The sequence below is a fragment of the Tenrec ecaudatus genome, chromosome X (genome assembly GCF_050624435.1).
Source record: "Tenrec ecaudatus isolate mTenEca1 chromosome X, mTenEca1.hap1, whole genome shotgun sequence".
Classification (NCBI taxonomy): domain Eukaryota; kingdom Metazoa; phylum Chordata; class Mammalia; order Afrosoricida; family Tenrecidae; genus Tenrec; species Tenrec ecaudatus.
Window position 1 is genome coordinate 50132601 of NC_134548.1, and position 24310 is coordinate 50156910.

General features: G+C 40.7%; 1 protein-coding gene across 1 annotated transcript; it reads right to left on the reverse strand.

The window, feature by feature from the left end:
• Positions 1-440: 440 nt before the first annotated feature.
• On the reverse strand, positions 441-24081 carry FUNDC1 (FUN14 domain containing 1). The gene is made up of 5 exons (XM_075538815.1): positions 23904-24081; positions 23027-23183; positions 18262-18337; positions 9150-9278; positions 441-7600 (listed from the first exon to the last, which is right to left on the reverse strand). Exons 1-5 carry the CDS (start codon positions 23929-23931, stop codon positions 7523-7525), a joined length of 468 nt encoding a protein of 155 aa, XP_075394930.1. The 5' UTR covers positions 23932-24081; the 3' UTR covers positions 441-7522.
• Between the last annotated feature and the right edge of the window lie 229 nt (positions 24082-24310).

Here is a 24310-nt window from a genome sequence, read left to right on the forward strand (position 1 = left end):
CTCTATCGATTGAACAGAGAAGTTTTAAAACCATTCCCATTTTTTTAAATTTTTTTTTTATTTTAACAATTTATTGGGGCTGATACAATTCTTTTCACAGTTCATACATATACATACATCAATTGTATAAAGCACATCTGTACAGTCTTTGCCCTAATCATTTTTTTCTCTTTTCTTCTTTTACATTTTATTAGGGACTCAAACAACTCTTACCACAATCCATACATATACATACATCAATTGTATAAAGCACATCCATACATTCCCTGCCCCAATCATTCTCAAGGCATTTGCTCTCCACTTAAGCCCCTTGCATCAGGTCCTCTTTTTTCCCCCCTCCCTCCCCATTCCCCCCTCCCTCATATGCCCTTGGTAATTTATACATCGTTATTTTGTCATATCTTGCCCTATCTGGAGTCTCCCTTCCCCCCTTCTCTGCTGTCCCTCTCCCAGGGAAGAGGTCACATGTGGATCCTTGTAATCAGTTCCCCCTTTCCAACCCACTCACCCTCCACTCTCCCAGCATCGTCCCTCACACCCTTACATATGAGGGTTGGAGGTACAGGGAATCCAGGGTGGATGATACCTTCAGGACCAAGGGTGTGAGGGACCATTCCCATTTTTATAGTTATAATCTCAATGCTTGAGTCTCCACCGGAAAATTATTTATACAAAACTACATTGCTAATTTTATTACTCTCTTCTTTAACCACTTTGGAAAACACTATTTTAGACCACAGGCTGTGCCCCTATGTTGCTGTTGTTCTTCTTCTTCATCATCTTCTTCTTTTCTAGTGACAGAGGTTTTAATGTCAGATAAAATAAAACACAACAAAAGCTCATTGTCATCAGATCAATTCTAACTCATAGCTAACCAATGGACAAACTAGAACTGCCCCTGGGGCGTTCTGAGGCTGGAAATCATTATGGGAACAGAAAGCCTCTCCTTCCTCCCGTGGAACAACTGGTGGGTTCCAACTGCTGACCATTTTTTTAGCCACGTAACATGTCACCCCCTGCCTCCAGGACTCCTCTAATTTCAGGTACTAAAGAAAGCGAACTCACTGCCATTGAGCCAGTGCCGATTAATAGCAACCTTATAGGGTGGGATAGCATTGCTTCTGTAGGTTTCTGAGACCACGCATCTTTCTTTGTTCTTTTAGAACTACTGTTTCTTGGTCTTTGTACAAGTTCCACATAAGCGCAATTAAGTGTTCTGAAATTCTTGTTCTTCATTCACCATGATATCCATGGTTTGCTTTGATCAATGTGCTTAATCAATAAAATATATGTAAACATGTAAACATCTTTCTAATATTCTCTGCTCTCAGCCAAGGTTCAGCTGACATCAAGGTTATCCCTCATGCTACGTCCTCCTCTGAACCCAGCTTGAATTTCTGGAAGCTTGCTGTCAATGCACAGCTGCACTCATCTTGAATTTTCTTTAAAATTTTACTTGGAAATATTAATGATATTGTTCAATAATTTCCAGATTCTGGTGGACCACCTTTCTTTAGGATAGACATAAATATAGATCATTTCCAGCCAGTCCGATAGGTAGCTGTTTCCCAAATTTAGCAAAGCCTAGGAAGTATGTCCAGTGCAACACCAGTTTATCGAAGCATTTTGATTGATATTCTGTCCACTCTGATAGCTTTGTTCTTTTGCTGCTGCTTTCAATACAGCTTGGACTTCTTCCTTCAATACTATCAATTCTTGATCACATGCTTCCTCTTGAAATGGTTGAATATCAACCAATTATTTTTGGTACAGTGACTTTGTATTTCACCCTCTTTAGATGTTTCCTACATCATTCCATGTTTTGCCCATAGACTCCTTCAATATTCCAACTCAAGGCTTGAAATTTTTCATTTCTCTTAGCTTGAGACATGCTGAGTGTGTTCTTCCCTCTTGGTTTTCTGATTTGAAGTCTTTGTACATTGCATTATAATGTTTTACTTTGTATTCTTGAACTGCCTTTGGCAGCTTGCTTACGCCATTTCTTCCATTCACTTGAGCTACTACTACTTGAAGTTTTTTCCCCTTTTTCATATGCAAATCACTTTACTAAGTGATTGGTTCCATAAATCAATACTCTTAAGTAAACACTAAGGTTATTTTAATTTTTACAAAACAGTTTTAAAAATTTAATGTTTATTTTTAACAATCTCACCAACATAAGAAAATTGCTTTCTTTTTTTCCCACATTTCTTCCTTTTTAAAATCATTTTATTGGGGGTTCATACAGCTCTTATAACTATCCATATCTCCATTGTGTCAAGCACATTTGTCCATTTGTTGCTATCATTTTTTAAACATTTTCTATTTGAGCCCTTGGTATCAGCTCTATTTTTCCCTCCCTCCCTCATGAACCCTTGATAATTTATACATTATTTTTTCATGTCTTACACCAACCACTGTCTCCCTTCACCCACCTTTCTGTTGTTCATCCACCTTGGGGGGGCAGGTTATACATAGATCATTGTGGTAAGTTCCCCCTTTCCCCCCCCCCTACCTACCTGGTACGGCTATTCTCATTATTGCTCCTGAAGGGTTTATCTGTCCTGGATTCCCTGCATTTTGAGCTCTATCTGTACCAGTGTACATGCTCTGGTCTATGATAGTGGGGGCGAGGGGTTTGGGTGAAGAAGCCTTAAAGAACTAGCAGAAAGTTGTATGTTCGTTGGTGCTATACTGCACCAATTGCTCATCTCTTCCAGTGACCCTTCTGTTCAGGGATGTCCAATTGTCTAGAGATGGCCTTTGGGTCTCCCCTGTGCCCTCCCCCTCATTCTCATCGATATGATTGTTTGTTCTGGGTCTTTGATGCCTGATACCTGATCCCATCAACAACTCATGATCAAACAGGCTGGTGTACTTCTTCCATGTGGGCGTTTCAGTTCGATGGCTGCTTGCAAGAGAAAGTGTTATCTCTTCTGACTACTCTGGCCCTTCTTTCCTGCCATTTTAATGGCCCTTTGCTTTCTTCCGGCTTGGTGGAACACTTGATTGCATGTTAGGCTCCTAACCACAAGGTCTGCAGTTTGAACCCACCAGTGGCCCCACGGGAGAAAGATGAGGCTTTCTGCTCCTGTAAAAATCTACAGCCTCAGAGCAGCACAGCAACTCCAACAATGGGGTCCAATATACCATGTGCGAGGATGGTGCAGGACTGGGCAGTGTTTTGTTCTATTGTATGAGGCAAAATCAACTTGATGAAACCTAACAACAAAATAGTTTGATCTTTGCCCGTGTTTGCTAAGAGAATTCTAAACCCAGGCTCAGAGTAGTTGAGGTGCCTTTACTATTTAAACACTTCACAATTTGTACAAATGAGTGTGGACTGGCCAAACCACGACGATCACATGGTGTACCCTGGTATCGGCTGGGTACACCAGGTGGGAAGCGAGCATTCTTCATAAATCACGTGGGTAATGAGGCCCCCGTCCTGATGAGTCCATAATGAAGTTGATGGAGGCTCTGGACTTGGAAACTTCATGAAGACATTGGTGCACATAGGAGGGTTTTGTCCCTTTAGCACATGGAAGCATCAGGCTAGGAACCTTCTCAGACCTCACCCTATGCATCTCTTTATTTGTACTGTTTTTACTATAAATAAATCTGTAATTTTAAGTATGGCACTGTGTTAGACAGGGTTCTCTACAGAGATAAAACCAGATTGCTGATAACTATATATATATCACAAGAAACTAAGTTAAATTATAAAGCAGTACAAATGGCTCAGTGTGACTCACTCCCGTGAGAGAGTTGTGAGACACTAGCAGTCCTTCAAGTCTTGAGGGCTGTCAGGTAGTCCTCTGTAGAGAGAGCCAGCACAGGTAGCAAACAGCAAGGCAGGCCACCAACCATAAGCCAGGTCACCAACTGTCAGTCCCCAGCTCAAGGGATATAAATTTCAATCATGTGGTCTTAAAGGGACCTCAGCTTACAGTGACACAGTCCACAGGCTAGGCGTCCCACAGGTAGTGTACCTTTTAAATTGAGGAACAGAACAAGCAAGGTAGCTGCACACTGGTCCAATGATTAAAGAGCGAGAGACAAGAAAGGCGAGACTTACAGAGCCATTTATCGCTCCGCCCTTCAACTAATCCCACTTGTGTTTATCGGCCAGCCCGGCACAATAGACTATCTCAGGCACTTTCTGTGAGTTGCTCCATAGTAGTGGCGGCCGGCAGGTCAGACATGAAGGAAATGGGAAGAACTCCCAAGCTTGTGACTACTCATATTCAGAAGGGCTAGAGCTGGGCAACCTGAATGTGTCACCAGCATGAAAAGTGAGGTGTCTCGTGAAAGGTGCCTACTTGAGTCTGAATGATGGGCTCTTTCTAACTGGTGAGATTTAGCCTAGCTCCAGGTGGTCAGAGAAGTGCTGCACGGGTGTCAGAAATTAATCGAAAAATAAAGTAGGGAGCTGTTATAGCCTCACAGTTAAGGGCACAATAGTGAGATGCTGACATTGCCACACAACTGCAGGGAGTTGAGATTTAAATTGGCTGAACGAGGGCTGTAGTTCTCTAATTAACGCATTGCCCAATGGCAAGCTCACCAACTTGATTTACTTACCTAGCAGCCAGGACACCGAGAAATGGACTGAATCACTGTGGCGTCCGCCTCCCTGAAACCCACCGTGCGTTGACATAGGAAATCTTTTTGCGCAAGTAAGGTTCCACTTGACATTGTAAGCAAAAGACTGTGGGGCACAAGGATCCCAGGGTTTTAAAGCTCAGAGTACATGGAACAGGAAAAGGGAGTTGGAGGAAGGTGCCTTTGTTCAGCGGCACCTGGCCTGACCATCTTGTTGCCAAGCTTTGTTCAAACTCCAACAGCAGGGCAGTCTCATGACGAGGGGTGCATGACTAAAAGTAACATTTCTTCTCCCGCTGGCTACAAGATTACTTTAGTTAAGATTTAGTTACAGACAGTCCTAGAAAGCGTTGCTGTAGCTTCAGAAGAGGCTTCTCTGACAAGTAGAGTAGAATGGGAGATCCCCCATTTCCAGCTTGATCGGAGAATGCTCTGAGCCCAAGGTCTCAGCTTAGACAGCCTGATGGGAATCATAAAAGCAAATCACCCTGCCAGCAGCCTACCATGAGCAAAGCACTGCACGGTGCGCTTCACAAATCAGACTGACCAGCTTCCAGTAGCCTACAAGTTAGTGGGGAAAGCGGTATAGACACGAGGCAGAAGCAGAGACACTAACATAATATTACAGTTTCACAGAAATCTTTTTTAAAATCTAGGCAGCTACTTGGAAACATACAGGTAAAAATGAGTTGTGCTTATCTTCTTCAGTTTTCATTTAAATTTGGACTTTGAAAGAAATTATCCAACTCCTCGTTTGCCAGGTTTTTCCATACTGTGACTTTTCATATAGGAATATTTTGATCTCTGTTCCCTTGACAGCACCTAACAAACTGAAGGATCCTGAGGACAGACGCATGATTGCGTTCCCTCCGCCACTTTCCTAGTGTATCGTGCACAGAACACTAAGTATTTCCAAATGGAACAAATGGAGGCAGCGAGCCAAGCTGAGCTCCTGGAGCACGTGAGGCATCACAAAGGTCTGGTGCACAGAAGCACAGTCAAGCTTCTATCTAATATGGAACCTGATGAATTGTTTTCCTTTGGAACTCCACGCAAAAAAAACCTTGGTCAGGTGAAAAAAAAAGAAAAAATCCTGGAGGAGAATCTAGTATTTATACACAAAATTACTTCATAATAAGGAAGTCTGAATTTTATTTAGCATTATATCTGAGACACTAATGAGAGTAAAGGAAGACATCTAATATCAATCTCACACTCAACTTTAAGGAGTCTCGACAATAATGAAAGCCCACAGACTGTAATCAATCTTGAAAGCATGAAATGCCATGCTTACAATACAGAAAATATATGATGGGACTGCCTATGGAAAGGTGGTAGCCTGAGCAAAATCTTTCCAATCTGAAGACCCCTAACACACGTTGTTCTGCTTTTTTTTCCTTACAACTCCACAAATTAGAATGCACAGACAAAACAATACAGAGAACGTAACAAAGGAGCCTCTGTGGGAGTGTAATGCTGGCCCTGAGACACAAGGAACTGGCTTAAGGCCCAACCAATAAAATGAGAGACATAAGCCTGAAATCCTTCCCACTTACATCTCAGACTAGATCACGGGAACAGTTCCCTTTAAGCTACCATTTCTGAGTTACACATAACATCACTGTTCTTCGAACAGAAAACTCATCCTCTATTACTAAAACTTAAAGTGAACTTTACCTCTTTTTGACCAGAGGCCAGAGTAATAATTAGGAATTTCTGAAATGAGAATGAAAGTTAATCCAAGGTTAATAAAATAAATCATGTGCCCAACTATATACACCCAGAAATTATTTCTGTCCATACTACCATGAAAAACAAATTTTGAAAACTGGACACTCATACAAGAAGATACTTTTGCAGACATTAAAAAAGGAACAAAGAAAGAAAGGGTAGCTTTCAACATGTAATATTTGCTTCAAAGGACTATCTTTCAGATTGTCTACTACAACTATTATTTCAGCAAAGTAGAACTTCAGGTCAAAATGAGTATATTAAAGCCCAAATAGAAAAAGAAACCTAAAACTTGGTATAAAAATACATCAGTAGGCTGTTTAACATCCTTAATAATTCTATTCTTTCTAAATCTTTCCACAAAAGGATGTTACAGTTCTTCAGTTTAATTGCAAATATTTCTTAAAATGAAGACTCGTCCCTAATATTGAAACAATAATACAAATTATTAATCATTGCTACTATACTGGAAAGTATAATGAAGACCATCTTATTTAAATAAAATGTGGATAATATTTTACTTATTGAATTTATGTCCCACAGATTGTTTTTCCCTCTTCCTATCTACAATCATGGATAATATTTTATAGGCTAATTTAGAAACAGATGCAAATACTTTTTGTTGTTGTTGTGTTCTTTTTTGTTTTTTAAATACTTTTATTGGGGCTCTTACATCTCTGATCACAATCCATACATCCATCCATGGTGTCAAAGCACATTTGTACATTTCTTGCCACCATCATTCTCAAAACATTTGCTCTCTACTTGAGCCCCTGATATCAGCTCATTTTCCCCCTCCCTCCCTCCTCCCCCCTCCCTCATGTACCCTTGATAATTTATAAGTTATTATTATTTTGTCATATCTTAAACTGCCCGATGTCTCCCTTCACCCACCTTTCTGCTGTTCATCCTCCAGGGAGGAGGTTATATTCTTTAAAATGATGAAAGCTAACCATGTTTTGTTCAAGAATGCTATTATAGACATAGGATACCGGGTATTTTACAGCAGATAATAGTTTGCCAAGCTTCAGGAAGACAAAACAATAAAGTAATGAATTCAGTATTGTCCAGCTTGTTGTTGTTCCTTGCTCCAGAGAATCTGGTGGCAGATGCTGCTGAGAGAGCACCCTGCTACCACCACTGCTCTTGTCCCAGCTGCATCCACTGTGTTACAGCATTCCTGTCCTTATGACGCAAGTCCTAGCAAAAAGCCTCCCACAAATCCACTGGATATCACGATGTTCTGTTTAATAAATTCTGTTGCCTGGAACAAAGTAAATCGAAACAAAAATACGCTTGTTTAATAAATTCTGTTGCCTGAAACAAAGTACATTGAAACAAAAATATGCTTAATTATTGAGTCCAGAGCTAAGCAACACATTCAGCTATTTTCATCATATAAATATTCAGCAAAAGTCCCCAGGTTTCTACTATTGTAGGTATCAAATACCATGCAAGATCCTCAGAACGAGCAATTATAACCAAGCGAAGGAACCTGGAACCCAGAGCCAGGCCCAGGAAGCTTCGCTGACCACCGAGATAATAGGTATTTTGGCAGCCAAGCCCTCACAGCAAATTGAAATCCACATAGAGAACATACATACATGGTTCCACCAGCAAGTTATCTATACACATTACGTAATAAAGTCCCGCAGCAGACACAATGATATTTATTAGTAATCCAATTAGGTCATAAAACAAAATGTACAGGATCAAAATAAGTATAGTTGACATCACTTCAGTAAAATATTTAACTCAAATATAATCAAGAGGGAGCAATGAGACAAAGCCAAGCTATTCTGCAAAGCTGGCCTAGATGCTTCGCAAAGGTCAGCGTCATAAAGATGAGGGGCATGGGGAGCGCCAACCACCAGCTGAAGGTGCTGTACGGTTAAAGTAGTCGGCAAAGATAGTGATAGCCAAGTGGAATGTGTATTTCTTGCCTGAAGGTTGGGGGTGGTGGTGGATATTTTGTAGGAAACTGCAAGCATAGACTACAGAGTAGGAAGTAGTGTATGCTTTAACGTCTTGGGTGCGGCCATGCTACTTGCAATTCTATAGGGCACTCTCCCTGCCCTTGCGACACAGGTGCTCCAGTCTTCAGGAGTGAAGAGACATGACGTTTTAAATGGTCCAGATTTATAAAAAATGTTTAAAAGGTGTCAATCCTACAGATGCACACAGGTAAAACATATGTGTCAAAATGTCAACAATTTTGGTGAGTAGGTGAAGTGTATTTGAGCATTCATTGTACTTCTCTTTTAACTGTTTAGTTGATTTAAAATTTTTAATTAAATTTGGAAAACATTCCACCTAAAACAAAGGGGGGAGTCTTTGCTTACAACACATCATATACACACATCCAGAAAACCAAACCCACTGAGTCAGTTCTGACTCCCAGCGGCCCTAGAGAGGATTTCCAAGAGTGTAATTATCGACAGGAGCAGTCTGGTCTTTCTCTCCAGTGGGGGTTTGTAGCTAGCAGCTCAAAACCTAACCCACGGCCCAGCAGGGCCCTGTATACATATACACACATTGTAAAAGGAGAAGAAAAAGTTTGCAAAAATGATGTCATCTGTTTTTACATAGTGGGTTCAAGGTGCTGGGGAGAGTGGAATCCATGTTTACTACCAAAAAATTATTATATACATTATTTGTTATTAAATTCAACTAGTGGTTTAATCCTACATTTTACGCAACACTGGAGGCCTATGGCACAAACCACCAATTTTTTTAAAGAAAATAATTCCTAGTCATATTTACTTCTACATGAGACCCACTTAAAATAAGGAGCTAACATATTACTATCTTACTTCTTCAATGACATTGTTGATTTCAGGTGCTGCTTTATTTGCACGTTTCTTTATCTGTCTTTTTGCTTTGTTCACATCTTTTTCAACTCTCTTCCAATCAACCTGGACATAGCCACTGTGACTGGCAATCTGCAAAAATATAATAACAAGAGTAAATTCTATGTCAACTAGGTTATCATCTAATCTACTGCACAAGGATATATAAGCATTCAGGTTCCAAGAAATCTAAGAAGCTCATAAACCAAAAACTAAAACCAAACCAACTGCCATCAAGTTGATAAAAACTATAGTTAACTGCCTAACAATGGCAAGAAAAAAAACTCAGATGGTACTACTAGGGCACTGCAACATCTGAACATCAGGAATAAGAGGATGTATTAAGATGTACATTTTAAGAGGATGTACATTAAGAGGGTGCACATCTTAAGTTAAATTCACTTGCTGCCACTGAGTCAATTCTGACTCACAATGACCCTACAGGAAAGTGTAGAACTCTCATTTGGGTTTTGAAGACTGCACATCTTTACAGGAGTGGAGAGCCTCATCTTTCTCCTGCAGAGTGGCTAGTGGTCTTGAACTGCTGACCTTGTGGTTAGCAGCCCAACACATAACCAGGGCTTCTGGGACAGTAAGTTAGTCCCCTAAAATAATAAAATCAAAATATAATTACTAAACTAAATGATTAGCCACATACACCATTAGAAATCACATCTTCCAAATGTATGTTTTATAAACTTTAATGTATCACCCTGGCTTTGAAACACACACAAAATATTTCAGACAGCAAAAATTTGGTTTTAAACAAATACGTTGATTTTGAGTCTTAGGTTCTATGTTCTGTTTGAATGACTTCACAGAAGAGTCTCTTTACACACGATATTCCTCTGGCTCCTTGAGGCTTCCTCACCCTCCACTACCATGACCCCAGTGCTGCTTCCTAGTACAGACTAGCCAGGACCATGTACACAGGTATAGAAAGGGATGGGAGCTCATGACACACAGAACCCAGGAGTGGGAATGGTGATTCCGGAAGGGTAGGGGGGCAGAGGGGGAGAGGGAGGGAGAAAGGGTGAACCGATCATAGTGACTGACACATAAACAAACACCCCTCTAGAGGGGGAAGAACAACAGAAAACATGGGGGAAGGGAGACAGCGGTCAGTGTGAGAGATGAAAACATTAACAATGTTCAATCTATTGGGGGTTTATGAGGGTGGGGGAGGGGAGAAAAAAAGAGCTGGTACTGAGGCATCAATAGAAAATAAATGTCTAGAAGAGAATAAGGGCAACATATGTACAAACATGCCTGATTCAATTGATGTATGGATTGTGATAAGAATTGTACAAGCCTCCAATAAAATGATTTTTTTAAAAATAGTTTCTTTGTCTACAAGTCTCCCTGTATTTATTCATTTACTATCACGTCAGACTCAAAGCTCAGCCAAACAAAGAGTGGTGATTCCAAATGGCAAGTGAAAGCTTCTCCTGCTGATGTTTGACACAGTATTTGAGCCACCAGCATAGAGAGGATGGTGATGGACCTCAGGGGAAGGAGCCTTTTCTACGCGAACATGTAAAAGATGTATTGTGTTTACTTGTATGAAGTAATCAAACCAATTCGTTTCCTTGCAGTTTTTGCAGGATTTAACTTTGTGCTGAACCTCCTATCTTCTTACAGCTTTTGAGCACAAAGATTTTATACACCTGTGTGGTTTCTTATTTGGTGTGGAAAATAATTTAAAAACATCATCAATGCCACCACTCTGCAGCAAGCCCCATTTCAATTGTGATTTTTCAAGACTTAACGTTTTAAGTTACGTTTCTTTTTCATTAATCCTTATACCAGGAGTTTTACTGATAAAATAAACACAATAAACTACATTCTTTTTTTAAAAAACTACATTCTTTATCCATCCCTAGCAAATGAATAAAGGAAGTCATTTAATGAGACAGATTAAAAAATTCTCACAGCATACATGAAAGCATTTCTACATACTCAGTTGTCCATGACAATGAATAAATCTGGGGTTGTCTGAGATGTTTTTATATAAAGAACCCTGCATATAAGTTTTTGGGTAACTGTCAAAAGAGTTGCCGAGAAAATACAAACTTGGAGATACTGTAGTGCCTCTCTGACCCCTCCACACAGTCACAGCATCTTGTGAATACCTAACTCTCCCAGGAGACTGTGACCAAGTTCCCGGAGTCAAGGATAATGCTAAGCAAATAAATGAATTACTGAACAAAAACTGTGAATAACAACTAAGCCCCCAAAGTGGTATTTAACTAATGTGGTCAAAAAAAAACCTTGAACTCAAAGAACTGTTTCTTTCTGAAAAAATTCACTGCTATCTTCTTTTGGAGGAAAATATGTTCAAATGGAAAGAAAGTAGTCCTAACGGAGCAGCAAACTCTAAGATCGAGATGGCCCCGGGCAGGCTGAACTAGGTACATCCACAATCATCAAATGCCTTTTATAAATTGACTACACAGGGATCAATTCAGTCTTGTCCACCAAGGTGTGAGCAATTATAGGGAGAAGCAAATCAGCAGATGTAGTTGAGGGGGTAGAGGTGGGATGTGAACAGACTTTTGTAAAATGCTAATAGCATTTCATGGAATTGGGTAGAGATCATTAGATTAAAAACCTGCGAGTTAACCATACCAGGTTTTCAGGTAATGACTCAATGCTGAACATGTGGATGGGTGTTTGTAATCTCGCCTTTAGGTGATCTCACTGGACAGTTTCATTGGAGGAAACCCCATCCCCAGACCCCAAATCCCTGCCTTGAGATTTTTTGTTCTTTCTCTAGCGGGTCAGATTCCCAGAGGAGGAAGTCTCATCCACACATTTAGAGCTTTCCACCAGCTTTTGATGCCCTACTCTTCTTCTTTTTTTATCATTTTATTGGGGACTCATACAATTCTTATCACCATCCATCCATCCATCCATTGTGTCAAACACATGTGTACATTTGTTTGGTGCCTATTCTTAAATATGAACAGACATCAAGGTAAGCTTATAACGTGAAAAAGGAGACCAAAATAAATAAGCAAAGAGGGAGAGAGAGAAAATTTAAACTTAAAGAACACAGACTTCATAGGAAAAAGAAAATTATTTAAAAGAAAGATACCCCAATTAGATCATTTATATATTCAGAGATTTCAAAAGATAAACACATATCTGAAAGAACGCCCAATCGCCAAAGCTAGAACAATTAAGAGAAAAATAAAATCATATTGGATTATAACCCAAAGTATAAAATAGTCATGAGTCCACACTGATATAAACAATTGACTAAATTAATAAAGGAAGAACATTCTCTTTCGTACTGAATAATTAAAACAAAATTTATGTAGATACTCCGCCATCAGGAGGTATAATGCAACTCCCGATCCTGAATTGTGGACTGTGCACAGTGACTTCCTTCTTCAGAGCACAGTGTGGAGAGAGGGACAAGGTGGCAGGTACTTGCCAGCAGAACTGGTAGGACGAAAGCTGATGTAGCCTTTCTGGACAGCTATTCAATAATCCAGAGGCTTAACTATACATATTTGCATCGTCTGAAGAGATTGGGGCGAATGTGCATAAACAGCTGATCACTGCAGTGTTGTTGAACCACCTGAAAAAAGTCACTGCATAGGTGAATATTTTACAGAGATGCCAAAAAATCCATGCTGGACAGACTCTGAACCTGCAGTCTATTAAAAGTGATCACATCAAACTAATATCTGATGACTAAAGATAACTTTCAACCTCTGCCATTTCTAAGAACCTTCCATCAATTCAAATTTGAGAATGCATTTCAACAACAGCATCTTTCACCAACATGATAAGTCTAGAGACAAGCAATGAAAATGGCTTTCAAAAATGCTTCAGTAAATAATGTGATTTCTAAAAGTCTTACTGAAGGGATTTTCTTCCAACTGCTGCGTTTGTGCTAACTATAGACTGGGAGGGGAGAAATCACACGTAATACATGGCACCTTTCCAGTTTCTTTAAAGATCTGTAGCTATTAATGAAGAATAAGGAGCAAGGTGCTATGGTAGCTGAAACTGAGGTGGAAGTAGAACTTGACTGCAAAGTAGCTCGGATGAATTTTGGAGGGTGAGAATTCATTTTGTAACATTTAAACTATGCCTCAGTAAAGCAACACCAACACAAACCTGCTAGGGAACATTGAAAGAGCAACAACAAAAGCCGGTGAAAATTAAACATAATGAAAAATAGTGTTAGAAGAGGACTAAATAATCCAGAAAGTAAACCAAAAAGTCAGAAATAGGAAAGATAAGAAAATCAGACAACTAGTCCACAAAATCCATATACATAGGAACTAAAAAGAGAAAGACGAGAAAAAACAAAGGAATGGAGAGCATTACTAAAAAAATATCAAGAGAATCCCTCCCCCCAAAAATACCACATAGAAAAATTCAAGAATAGAATGATTTTAGACTGAAAAGCAACACTATAAATATAAGCCAATGGAGAAATACCTAAACCCAGCTCTGTTACCAATCAAATTTTGGCGTAAAATGAAACTTTCAAACATGCAAGGTCTCAGAACTAAATCTCCCATGTGCACTCTCTCAAAGTTACTAAAGGAAGACACACAAGACACAGGAAATAATCCAAGATAGTAGACCTAGAATTGTACCGAAGGGAGATCCCAGGATAACAACACACAACCCAACTCACTGCCATGGAGTTGATTCTAACTCACAGCGATCCTAAAGGACAGGATAGCCCTGCCCCTGTGGGTTTCCGAGGCAGTAAACGTCTAGGGGAGCAGAGAGCCTCATCTTTCTCCCAAGGACTGGCTGGTGGTTTCGAGTTCTGACCTTGCAATTAGCAGCCCATTCATTGCATAACCACCAGGGCTCCTTCTCAGAGTAACAGCTGTACAGAAAAACCAAGCCCACCGCTGACTAGGGCTCAGAGCAACTCTATTAAGACGGAGAGAACTGCCTCATTCCTGAGCCTGTAAATCTTTACAGAAGCAGACTGCCACATCTTTCTCCCACAGAGAGGCTAGTGGATTCCCACTGCAGACTTTTCCGTCGGAAGCTGGGGGCTTTCAACCACTGCACCAGCAGGGCTCCGTTCCATCTACAGCCATGCCTAAAACGCAAGCTGAAGAGGCAGTTCCGGAAGCAAGATGAAACTTACAGACCATTTGACTCATATCACCACACTTGAGGGGAGTTTGGGCTGGTCAAAACTTTGGGACTGAGTTAGTGATATATACATAAAAACAAAGCCAACCCAAATACCATATTTTTATCAACAGAGTTGTGATCAAAGGAAAATCAAGATATACTGCATGGCTCATTGATGAATAACACCTACCATCAATGTAACCAATTCAGGGATCAGCAAACTACAGTTTCTGAGCCAGCCATGTGTTTTAATAAATACAATTTTATTCAAACAGTAATCATGTATTTACCTACAAAGATGCTTCAAACGGGTTCAAAAAGAGAAATTCCATTATCTTTTAATTCCATTTTTCCATGACCCTTTGGAAGCCCCCTATGCTTTCATGCTACAAATGGCTAAGGGGCCATGTGGCTTATAAGCCTAAAATATTTATTATCCTGACCCTTTATGAAAAAGTTTCCAACCCCTTGAGATTACAGTCAGTGGTAAATTTCCACTTCCAGTATATTAGGCTCCGAACATTCTGAGCCTCCCCAAATAGCAACTATAAATCCTGGTTAAAACGAAAAGGCTCCAGAGGTTTCTTTTCTTTGGTAAAGGCACGTAGATTTTGAAAGGGAATCCAAGCTTGGAGGAAGAGCCAATATAAGGTGAGTGCCTCATTTTACCCCAAGTGCACTCACAGGGTCACTAAAATTGTAATAAAACCGGCCATCTCTCTGACCTAAAAAATAACAAAGGACAGAGCCCAGCACAACCACAGCCACCGTACAGGAGAGAGCCGGAGAGGAGCCCCACTTTCTGTATATAAATCTCCACCCACCCACATCTCTGGATGATTCCTGGTATAAAACAGGTTAAAACTTCACTGCCATCAAGACAATTCTAACTCATAGTACCCTTATAGGGCAGAGTAGAACTGCCCCTTTGGGTCGCTGAGGCTATCGATCTTAAAAGAGCCTCCTCTTTCTTCAGTGGGCTCAAACTGCTGACCTTGATGTTAGCAGTCCAATGTGTAATTCACGCCAAGTTAGCTAAAAAATAAACTGTCAACAGAGGAATAAAACGGAATCCAATCTCTACCACATGAGATTCACAACCAGAATGAAATCTAAGATTACTTAATATATGATAAACCAGGGGAATGTGGCCTACTCTCACGAAAAAAAGAAAATCAACTAAAGCCAATTCTGATAGAACTTGGAAAATGGAATTATTAAGACATTGTAGCAGCTAAGCAGCTATGCTTTAAACCAATGAGGGGGGGGAAAGGAATAGGGTGGAAAATCTAAAAGTATGAAATAGATATCTAAAATAAAAAATAAAGTCACTTGGTAGACTAAATCACAGCAGACAGTCAGTCGGTGAGCTTGATGCTAGATTAGTGGAAATTAGGTGATCTGAAAAGAAAAGTGAAAGTCTTATATTCGAGAATGAGAAAACCAGAAAGATGACATTTAAGTTGTTGTGAGGCACAGGCTTTGTTCATTTAAAACTCACTACCATGCGGTCAGTTCTGACTCGCGGTGACCCTCCCGACAGGGTAAAACTGCTCCGTGGGGGTCTCTGACACTAACTCTTCACTGGGGAACCCCACTGCTCCCTCGTGGAGCAGCTGGTGGTTTGAAACTGCCAATCTCACAGTTAGCAGCCCAACTACACCCCAAGGGCTCCTGCCGATAATGAAAATCCAACCGTTAATACCTAAAAGCGAAAGATCAAAGCATGCCCAATCAACTTATTTCCAATAAAGGGGATAGATACCTTAAGAATCTATCTGCTAAGAGTTAAAATTGGTCTGGAGAAAATGGGAGTGTGGTGAGAGAGACAACGGATCACTCTAATCTGCAACAAGCCTTGTACAGGTATTTGACTCTTAGAATTATGTTCATTTAACACTGAAAGAAATAACTAAGTTGAAAAGATTTATATACATATACACCACTGTCGAGTTTAAGACTGTTTACCGGAAATGAATTACTAAATAAGGATTTACTTGAAATGAATTACAAGAAAAGAATGAAGATTCTACTTTTTACCTTTATATACAGGCAAAGGTGGTAAAAATCGATGGGATAGCCATTTGTTACTATATTTTCTGTTTCTTCCACTGAGCTTTCAAGGCAAGTCCCATTTAGGGGGAAAATGGGTTTGACATAGATGGGGGCTTGTGTCCCTCTGGCTGCGTGACTTCATAACATACATGGACCAAGCAAGAGAACTAGGAAGTGGCAATGTAAATCTGTGGGTAAATGGTGCACACTGAGTGGACTGAGAGGGACTTCCAAAAAACTAACATACAAAGAGATTCAAAGACAATTCACTCTATTCTGTGAACAGTTTCGGAAACCCTGCTTCCTTCCAGCCCCCTATGCTGAACGGAAATGACTACCGAGTTTTCAAAACAGCGATTAAACTAAATGTGCTTGTGTCTCTACAACCCAAAGTCAAAATTAGCTTAAGTCAAATTCTCTTCTGCACAAATGCTAAATTTAGATATTAATCATATTCCTTTTCACCTCTTTTTTAAAAATTTTTTTTAACAATTTATTAGGGGCTCATACAACTCTTATCACAGTCCATACATATACATACATCAATTGTATAAAGCACATCTGTACATTCTTTGCCCTAATCGTTTTTTTTCTCCTCTTTTCTTTTTTTACATTTTATTAGGAACTCATACAACTCTTATCACAATCCATACAGATACATACATCAATTGTATAAAGCACATCTGCACATTCCCTGCCCCAATCATTCTCAAAGCATTTGCTCTCCACTTAAGCCCTTTGCATCAGGTCCTCTTTTTTTTCCCCCTCCCTCCCCTCTCCCCCCTCCCTCATGTGCCCCTGTTAATTTATACATCGTTATTTTGTCATATCTTGCCCTATCCGGAGTCTCCCCTCCCCCCCTTCTCTGCTGTCCCTCTCCCAGGGAAGAGGTCACATGTGGATCCTTGTAATCAGTTCCCCCCTTTTCACCTCTTACCACAGAAATTATTTTTAATTCTGTCAGCAATGGGCAGAAACTGTTTATGTTTTAAAAAAGGATTTTTAGTAACCAACTCAAAATTTGTTCCCATTTAGTCCCTCTGTAGTTAAGGCAACCACACTGAAGATTATATGATCAATGGACTTAGGTGCTAAAGTCAGATTTTGGTTACTGTGACCATCAATCATGTTTTAAATCGGGTACAACTGACAGCCCTCTGCAGCTTTAAAATTGCTACTAACATTTATTCTCTGATGTTTTCAGTTTTGGATTTATGTTACTCAATCCTCAGGGAATGATATTTTTAGAAATATACATGCAACAGAGACATGAACGCCAGATAATAGTCTGATAAGCATCCTTTAAAGACAAAGCATTTTAAAACCTTGTATTTTACAGGAGCATGACCAACACTAAAATTTCAAACCCACCTGTCTCACAAACAGGATTACAGATGATTTTGAACCTCAATTCACCACACTTCCTATATTCTTAGAGTTTCCTGCTTTAACAAATCCTGTTAGAAAATTGCTAACAGCAATTTCTTATAGGGAAAAAACAGCAAGCCTAGGAAACCCTTTGAACGGCATATATTGTGTGTGTGAATTTTAAATGTGTTTTTAAAAATGGTCAGAAGGAATGGGTGACAGGCTTATTTTGTCAGGAAGATCCTTCAAGGGAAATCTGGTTAAGTAATAACAGATAGGAAATGAGGCAGTTATTATTAATAAGATACTTTTTTAACAGCTAGACACAAAGTACAGTTAAAAACTTGAGATGTAAATTGTCATTCATAACAAGATGTAACTTTTCAAAACTCCTTAGGGTTCTTCCATAACCTGCTGCCTAAAAGAAAATTTCCACTTTTTATTGAAACATTCAAAAGTGGAATGGCTAAAGCTGGCTTCGCCCCAAGGGCTGCCTACGTAAGCAGAGGCAGGTAGCTACGCTCCGACATACCTGAAGGAGAAGAAAGCCACCACCTACTGCAGTTGCTGCAAGTTTTCCAACTTTCTGGAACAAAAATCCAGCACACCTTCAATGAAAGAAATGACAAGAGATGAGAATGAGCAATGATGCACCAAAACCTTTCCCCTCGTCTAGCTTTCATCACTTTCCTGAGAAAGATCTTAATATCTTCGTATTTCTTTTGATCGTGTCTTCCACCCGTTCAGAAACCCTCCATTTCTTTTCAATGACATAAGACAAAAAAAAAAATTAACCACCTGAAATGCTTGAGACTTCCTTCAAAATAAGGAATAGAAAGATGGGAGGAAGACTGGCGCCTGAAACTAGAAGATGGGTACTCACTTGGATCTACCCCTTCCATTTGTCTCAGCTGAAATTTACCATAATAAAAGCGGTTTTGTTTGTTTGTTTTTCTTTAAAGCACAAAAATTTATTTTCTCACAGTTCTGGAGGATAAAATCTAAATCATGAACTCAGTTGATTCCAGCTGTGGGTCTCTCCTAGTCTCTGGCTTCCACTGGTAACCCTTGGTGTTTCTTTGCTTTGTAGATGAGCTCTTACAGGGCATCAGTCTCCCCTCTGTATCTCTGGGTCTAGTCTGCTCTTTCTAGAAGACACCACTCAAAAGGGATTAGGTTAAGACCTACCCTACTGCACTATGACCTTATTCATGTAAAAAAGGAAAACCCCCATTTCCAAACAAGATCAATTTTCAGCGTTTGTTAAGAACATATACAGCAAAACACGTAGTAATTCGATCAGTCCCACATGTGCAATGAAGTGACACTGATCACATTCTTCAGATTGTGTGTCCATCCTCTCAGTCGTTCCTCCCCCGTTGACATAAGCTCACTGTTTCCTAAGGTTGCTATCAGGATTTCCTTGGTTCTCTTGTCACTTTGATCCCATATAGTTGGGTTTTTTTTAATCATTTTATTTGGGGCTCACACAACTCTTATCACAATCCATACATACACCATATAGATAGTTCTTAAAAGAGCATGATGTTCACGGCAGACTTTTTGATAGTTAAACTAGATGGCGGATTGGTTTTACGAAGACTTCAGGAGATGGTTTGGGTTTTAAAGTTTCAAGGCAATAGTTTCAAGGGTTCACCCAGTCTCCGTGCCTCCAGAAAGTCTTTTTCTTTCTTTCAATTATCAAATATTTGAGTTTATTTTAGTCTTAATTTTAATAGTTTTATTGGCATATACTTTGCAAATCATGCAATTCAACCGTTCAGTCATATTAAAATGTGTGCAATCATTACCACAGGCTATGACTGACAGTGGAAGCCCAACAGCCATTTGCAGAGTTCCCACATGGATGAAGTCTCTAGTGAATCCCCTCTGTCCATAGTCCAGGAATGCGAACAGTCTTGCTATCGGACAGCGATCACTGTCAAGTCCGTTATGGAAGATGTAATACCTTATTATTTGATCTTCCTTTTGACCCATTGTAAAGTTGTTTCAGTTTCTAATATTTTCTGCTTTCTTTCTGATTGAGGTTTTTCTGTTTTGTCTAGTCATTGTTATTGGGTTTTTTGTTTGTTTCCTGTCTGTATTTTGTATGATTTTCTGTATACATTAGATCCAGGATAAGTAGATCTATAGAGACAGTAACTGGATTAGTAATTACCTAGGGGCAAGGTGGAGGAGGATGGGAGAAATGGGGAGCTAACAATAATGAGTATGAAAAGAGATGAGTGCACTGATCTTCTTAATGTGATTGAACGATTAAAATGTCTTGTTTTTTAATAAAGTCATGATACTCTACACACCTGGCCAACTTCTACTCTACTCAAACTCTGTTCAACCCAGTAAGTTTCCAAATAGGTCATCTTTGCTCAACCTACGAAACCTGCTGCTTCTAGGGGTGGGATTCTGTCTAGCTAAAGCTTTCTTACCCTTGACAGTGCAGTTGGAGTTCTCTACTTATGACTACTTCAGCCCACCTTCTCATGACTTCCTTATCTATATCTTCATATTTAACCTGTTTTGTCTCACCGATCCTGTAAGAGTAACAGTTCCCTAAAGGAGCCCTGGTAGTGCAATGCTTAAGCACTCAGCTGTTAGCCTAGCCGTCAGCAGATCTACACTGCCCTTAGGATCATTATGAGTCAGAACTGATTGAATGGCACACAACAACCCTGCGCAGAAGAATCCCAGATTTCTTCTTCTTTTTTTAAAAATCATTTTATTGGGGGCTCATACAACTCTCATCACAATCTATACATACATCCATTGTGTAAAGCACATTTGTACATTCGTTGCCCTCATCATTCTCAAAACATTTGCTCTCCACTTAAGGTCCTGGCATCAGCTCCTCATTTTTCCCCCTCCCTTCCTGCTCCCCACTCCCTCAGGAACCCTTGATAATTTATAAATTATTATTTTGTCATATCTTACACTGTCTGGCATCTCCCTTAACCCACTTTTCTCTTGTACATCCCCCAGGGAGGAGGTTATATGTAGATGCCTGCGATTGGCTCCCCCTTTCCACCCCACTCTCCCTCCACCCTCCAGGCATCACCACTCTCACCACTGATCCTGAAGGAGTCATCTGTCCTGGATTCCCTGTGTTTCCAGTTCCTATCTGCACCAGTGTACATCCTCTGGTCTAGCCAGATTTGTATGGTAGAATTGGAATCCCAGATTTCTAAGTCTAGCCTTCCTAAATGGTACTTTACATTTTCTAATTATATTCTGGACCTCTCTAGCATTCAGAACCATACATTAAAAATGTCCCAAAATAAGTATTACCTTTCGAACCAAACCAACTGCTATTAAGGTTCCGTTGTGTGCATGGCAGAACCATTTTCCAGGCTTGCTACCTCATGTTCATCTCAGACTCAAATCTTCAACCTCTCCTGGGTCCAACTGATTGCCAAGTTCTATATACTTTATCTCTGTAACATTATTTGACCCTGCCTTAATTCTTTGGTGTCAAGGGCATTATTGCCTTGGTAATGGTCAGGTCTCTATGACCCTGCTGCCATATTACACTACTTGGTCTTCCCAGCCTGCAGTCTTTCCTAGAGGCCACAAATCGTAATGCCAGCCTTACCTTATGTTTCCAAATTTATAACTACCTAAAGATACATAAAATTTGTTTACCTTCCCATACATGTCCTGAATTGTTAACTGGTTTGACTAATGCCTATTACACTGGTGCCTCTTTAATGAATGGCACTATAGTATCCCATCAGTTTCATAACCTTAGAAAACAGCAAAATTTTACTATGCTGAATCTATCTATAGTCATGGCAACAAATCATAGGACCAGAGTCCTATCGCACAATTCCTGGCACCTGGCTATAATTCAAAGGTATGTATTGCCTTAGAGCACATATCCCTCAGGAAGCAACAAATGCTCAGAAAAGTCTAAGAGGCTAACTGCAGTCAGGTCTCAACAAGATGATACAGAGCATGCTCCACTGCATGTGTACCCATCCACGTGGCCACTGAAATGAACCTACCAATATCCCCGGCTCTAGCTCAATACTCTCCAAGCAAAATTCTGCCAAGTATCAGGCCTACAAGCAAACAATCGAATTTGATCCTTCTAGTTCTCTAGTATTTCTTAGTCTCACCCTAAATAACCACTTCGACAAGTCATCTATGGCACCAAATAGTGAGCTTATACCAGCAGAAGGCCAGGCCCTTTATAAGCAGATCAGAGTACAACCAGCCAGTGGACAATTGTCTGAATGACCAAGGCCATAAAGAGACATCTGTCTTCCTCAGACTTTTCTCATAACCAGCATTAGCAGATATATTGGATGAGTAAAAACTGTACCTCTCCAATGTAAAATCTTGCCATAAAATAACATTTACAGAAAGACATGGAGTAATGTGCCATTGTTCAAAGTGCACACAAAATACAAATCACTTACATGGATCAAGTCTAAATATTTCAATTAAGTCAATGCAAGATAAGTTTAACTTATTATCTAAAGGGAAAATGACTGTCAGTTAAGTAGCCTCACTATAAAAATTCCTTATGGTCATAAACATACAAAATAAAGGGTCAGACTTGTTTCTAGCCCTTCTTATTTTGCAGATCTTTTATTCCAGGAGTAATCGGATTAGATCCATAGCAGTAATATGTAATCATGTAGTCTGAATCACTAACTGGCCCAGTTAATGGCTATTAATTGCTTCCATCTTAATGTACTCCACAGTATTAAAAAGTAAGCGTGTCGGTCCTCTAATTCCAACACAGAACCGCCATTCTACAGCTCTTCTGCAAATCATTTGTGTGATCAGAACCAGCTCACAGAAATGAAGAGAAACCTCTGCATCTGCACCAATAATTTTGGCTGAGGCTCTTACACGGCTCTCTGCAGTGCTGACAATCCAGGAGAGCCAGTCTACAGTGTGTTTCTCGGCAGTTTTCCTAGTTGCTAGATCTGGGTGACAAGTAAAAAAATGATTTACATATAATCAACTAAAATTTTTTTTCCTCTTTACCCACTACCACTGAATCGGATCCACTACACGTGCTGAACTTGAGGAAGGAGACAATACACCATATGAAAAGTGAGAACAGAGGAACAGGGGTAAATATGAGAGATCGCCAACACTGAGTCTCCGTATATATGACAATAATCATTATCACAGAAAGAGCCTCAAAGCTATGCTCTCTGGGGATTAACCATGTAAACTCATTGATCACGTACACTTGTGTCTGGGCCAGCTACAAAAGGGCAGCAGTCAGGTTCTTAATGTATCTAATGAAAAAAAGATGTTCTCACCAGCCAGTCACTCCACCCATTACGATCTGAGTGGCAACTGAGTATTTTTCTACCATGGGTCCTGAACTGTGGCCAAACACGCGATTCCACCAGTGGTGTCTTCTGGCATACTCAGTTAAATCCAACACTTCATAAGACTCATCATCACTTTCATAGTCTTCAAAACAGAAAAACAGAGGGAGGGGGTGAATTGAGTTGATCAAAAGGCATAAATGTTCCTTTTAAAAAAAAAAAAGGTTACAAGTCAGTTATGTTGGCTCTACTGCTAAAAATGTCCAGGTGGAAACTGATGAGTGTTACTAGGACCTCAAGACTAAAAGGGTCTACAAACAATATCTCATCTTCCAAAGACATATCGACCAGCCTGAGGGCACAGAGCCGGTCAGGTCAGGTCACAGTTACACAGCAGTTAAGGGACACCCACACCCCCATGTCCCCCAAATCTCAGTAGGGTCAGGGCCAAACAAGGGTCCTCGCCAGGCCAGGGCCCATTTTCAGTGGGTGAAGAGGCAGGAGCGGGGGAGGTGGACTCCTCTTAAAAAGAGCTGGTCAAGGGCTAGGGCCAAGAAATGGTTTCAGAGTCTGACTTAAAAAACAACGTTTGTGGATTACAATGAAGGGCTGGAGGTGAAGGCTGGGGGGGGGGCGCGGGGGGTGCAATGTGGGACACAAGGGTCGCTCTTTGCCTGGGCTCCCCCAAAAGGGGAGAGAGAGAATTCTGCCGCGTAAGGGGGTCCTCACAATGGGACGTCCTCAAAAATGCTAAGCAACGGAGCCCCCAGAGACCCTGGGGGACAGGTGGGAAGATCTGCCCCCAGAACAAGGTCAGGAGCTGTGAGCCGCATCCCAAATGCTACTTCAGGCCCGGGCCGCTCACCTTGGGGAGGGGGGTTCCGGGTCGCCATGATTCCGCCGGCGGCCGGTCCAGGGTGGTCCCCGCCCGCCCGGCTCGCTCTCACAGTTTCAGGGCCTCTCTAGGCCGGTGCAGAAGTCTATGGTTTCTTTTTTCTTCCTCCAGGTTTAGTCCCCGCCCCCTCCTTGCCAGCGCGAGGCCTTCTGCGCAAGCGCAAGGATCTCGGGTGGAGGAAGGGAGAGGAGCCTCCTTAAGGGACGGTCATTAGTCCATATTTCCCTGCTTGCGGCCCCGCCTTGCCACACCGCCCACACATCCCTCCTGGATAGTCTGTCACTCTCCCAACCGAACTCGCTGCCATCGAGTCACCCCTGACTCACAGCGACCCCATGGGACAGGGTAGAACTGCCCCCGTGGGTTTCCAAGACTGG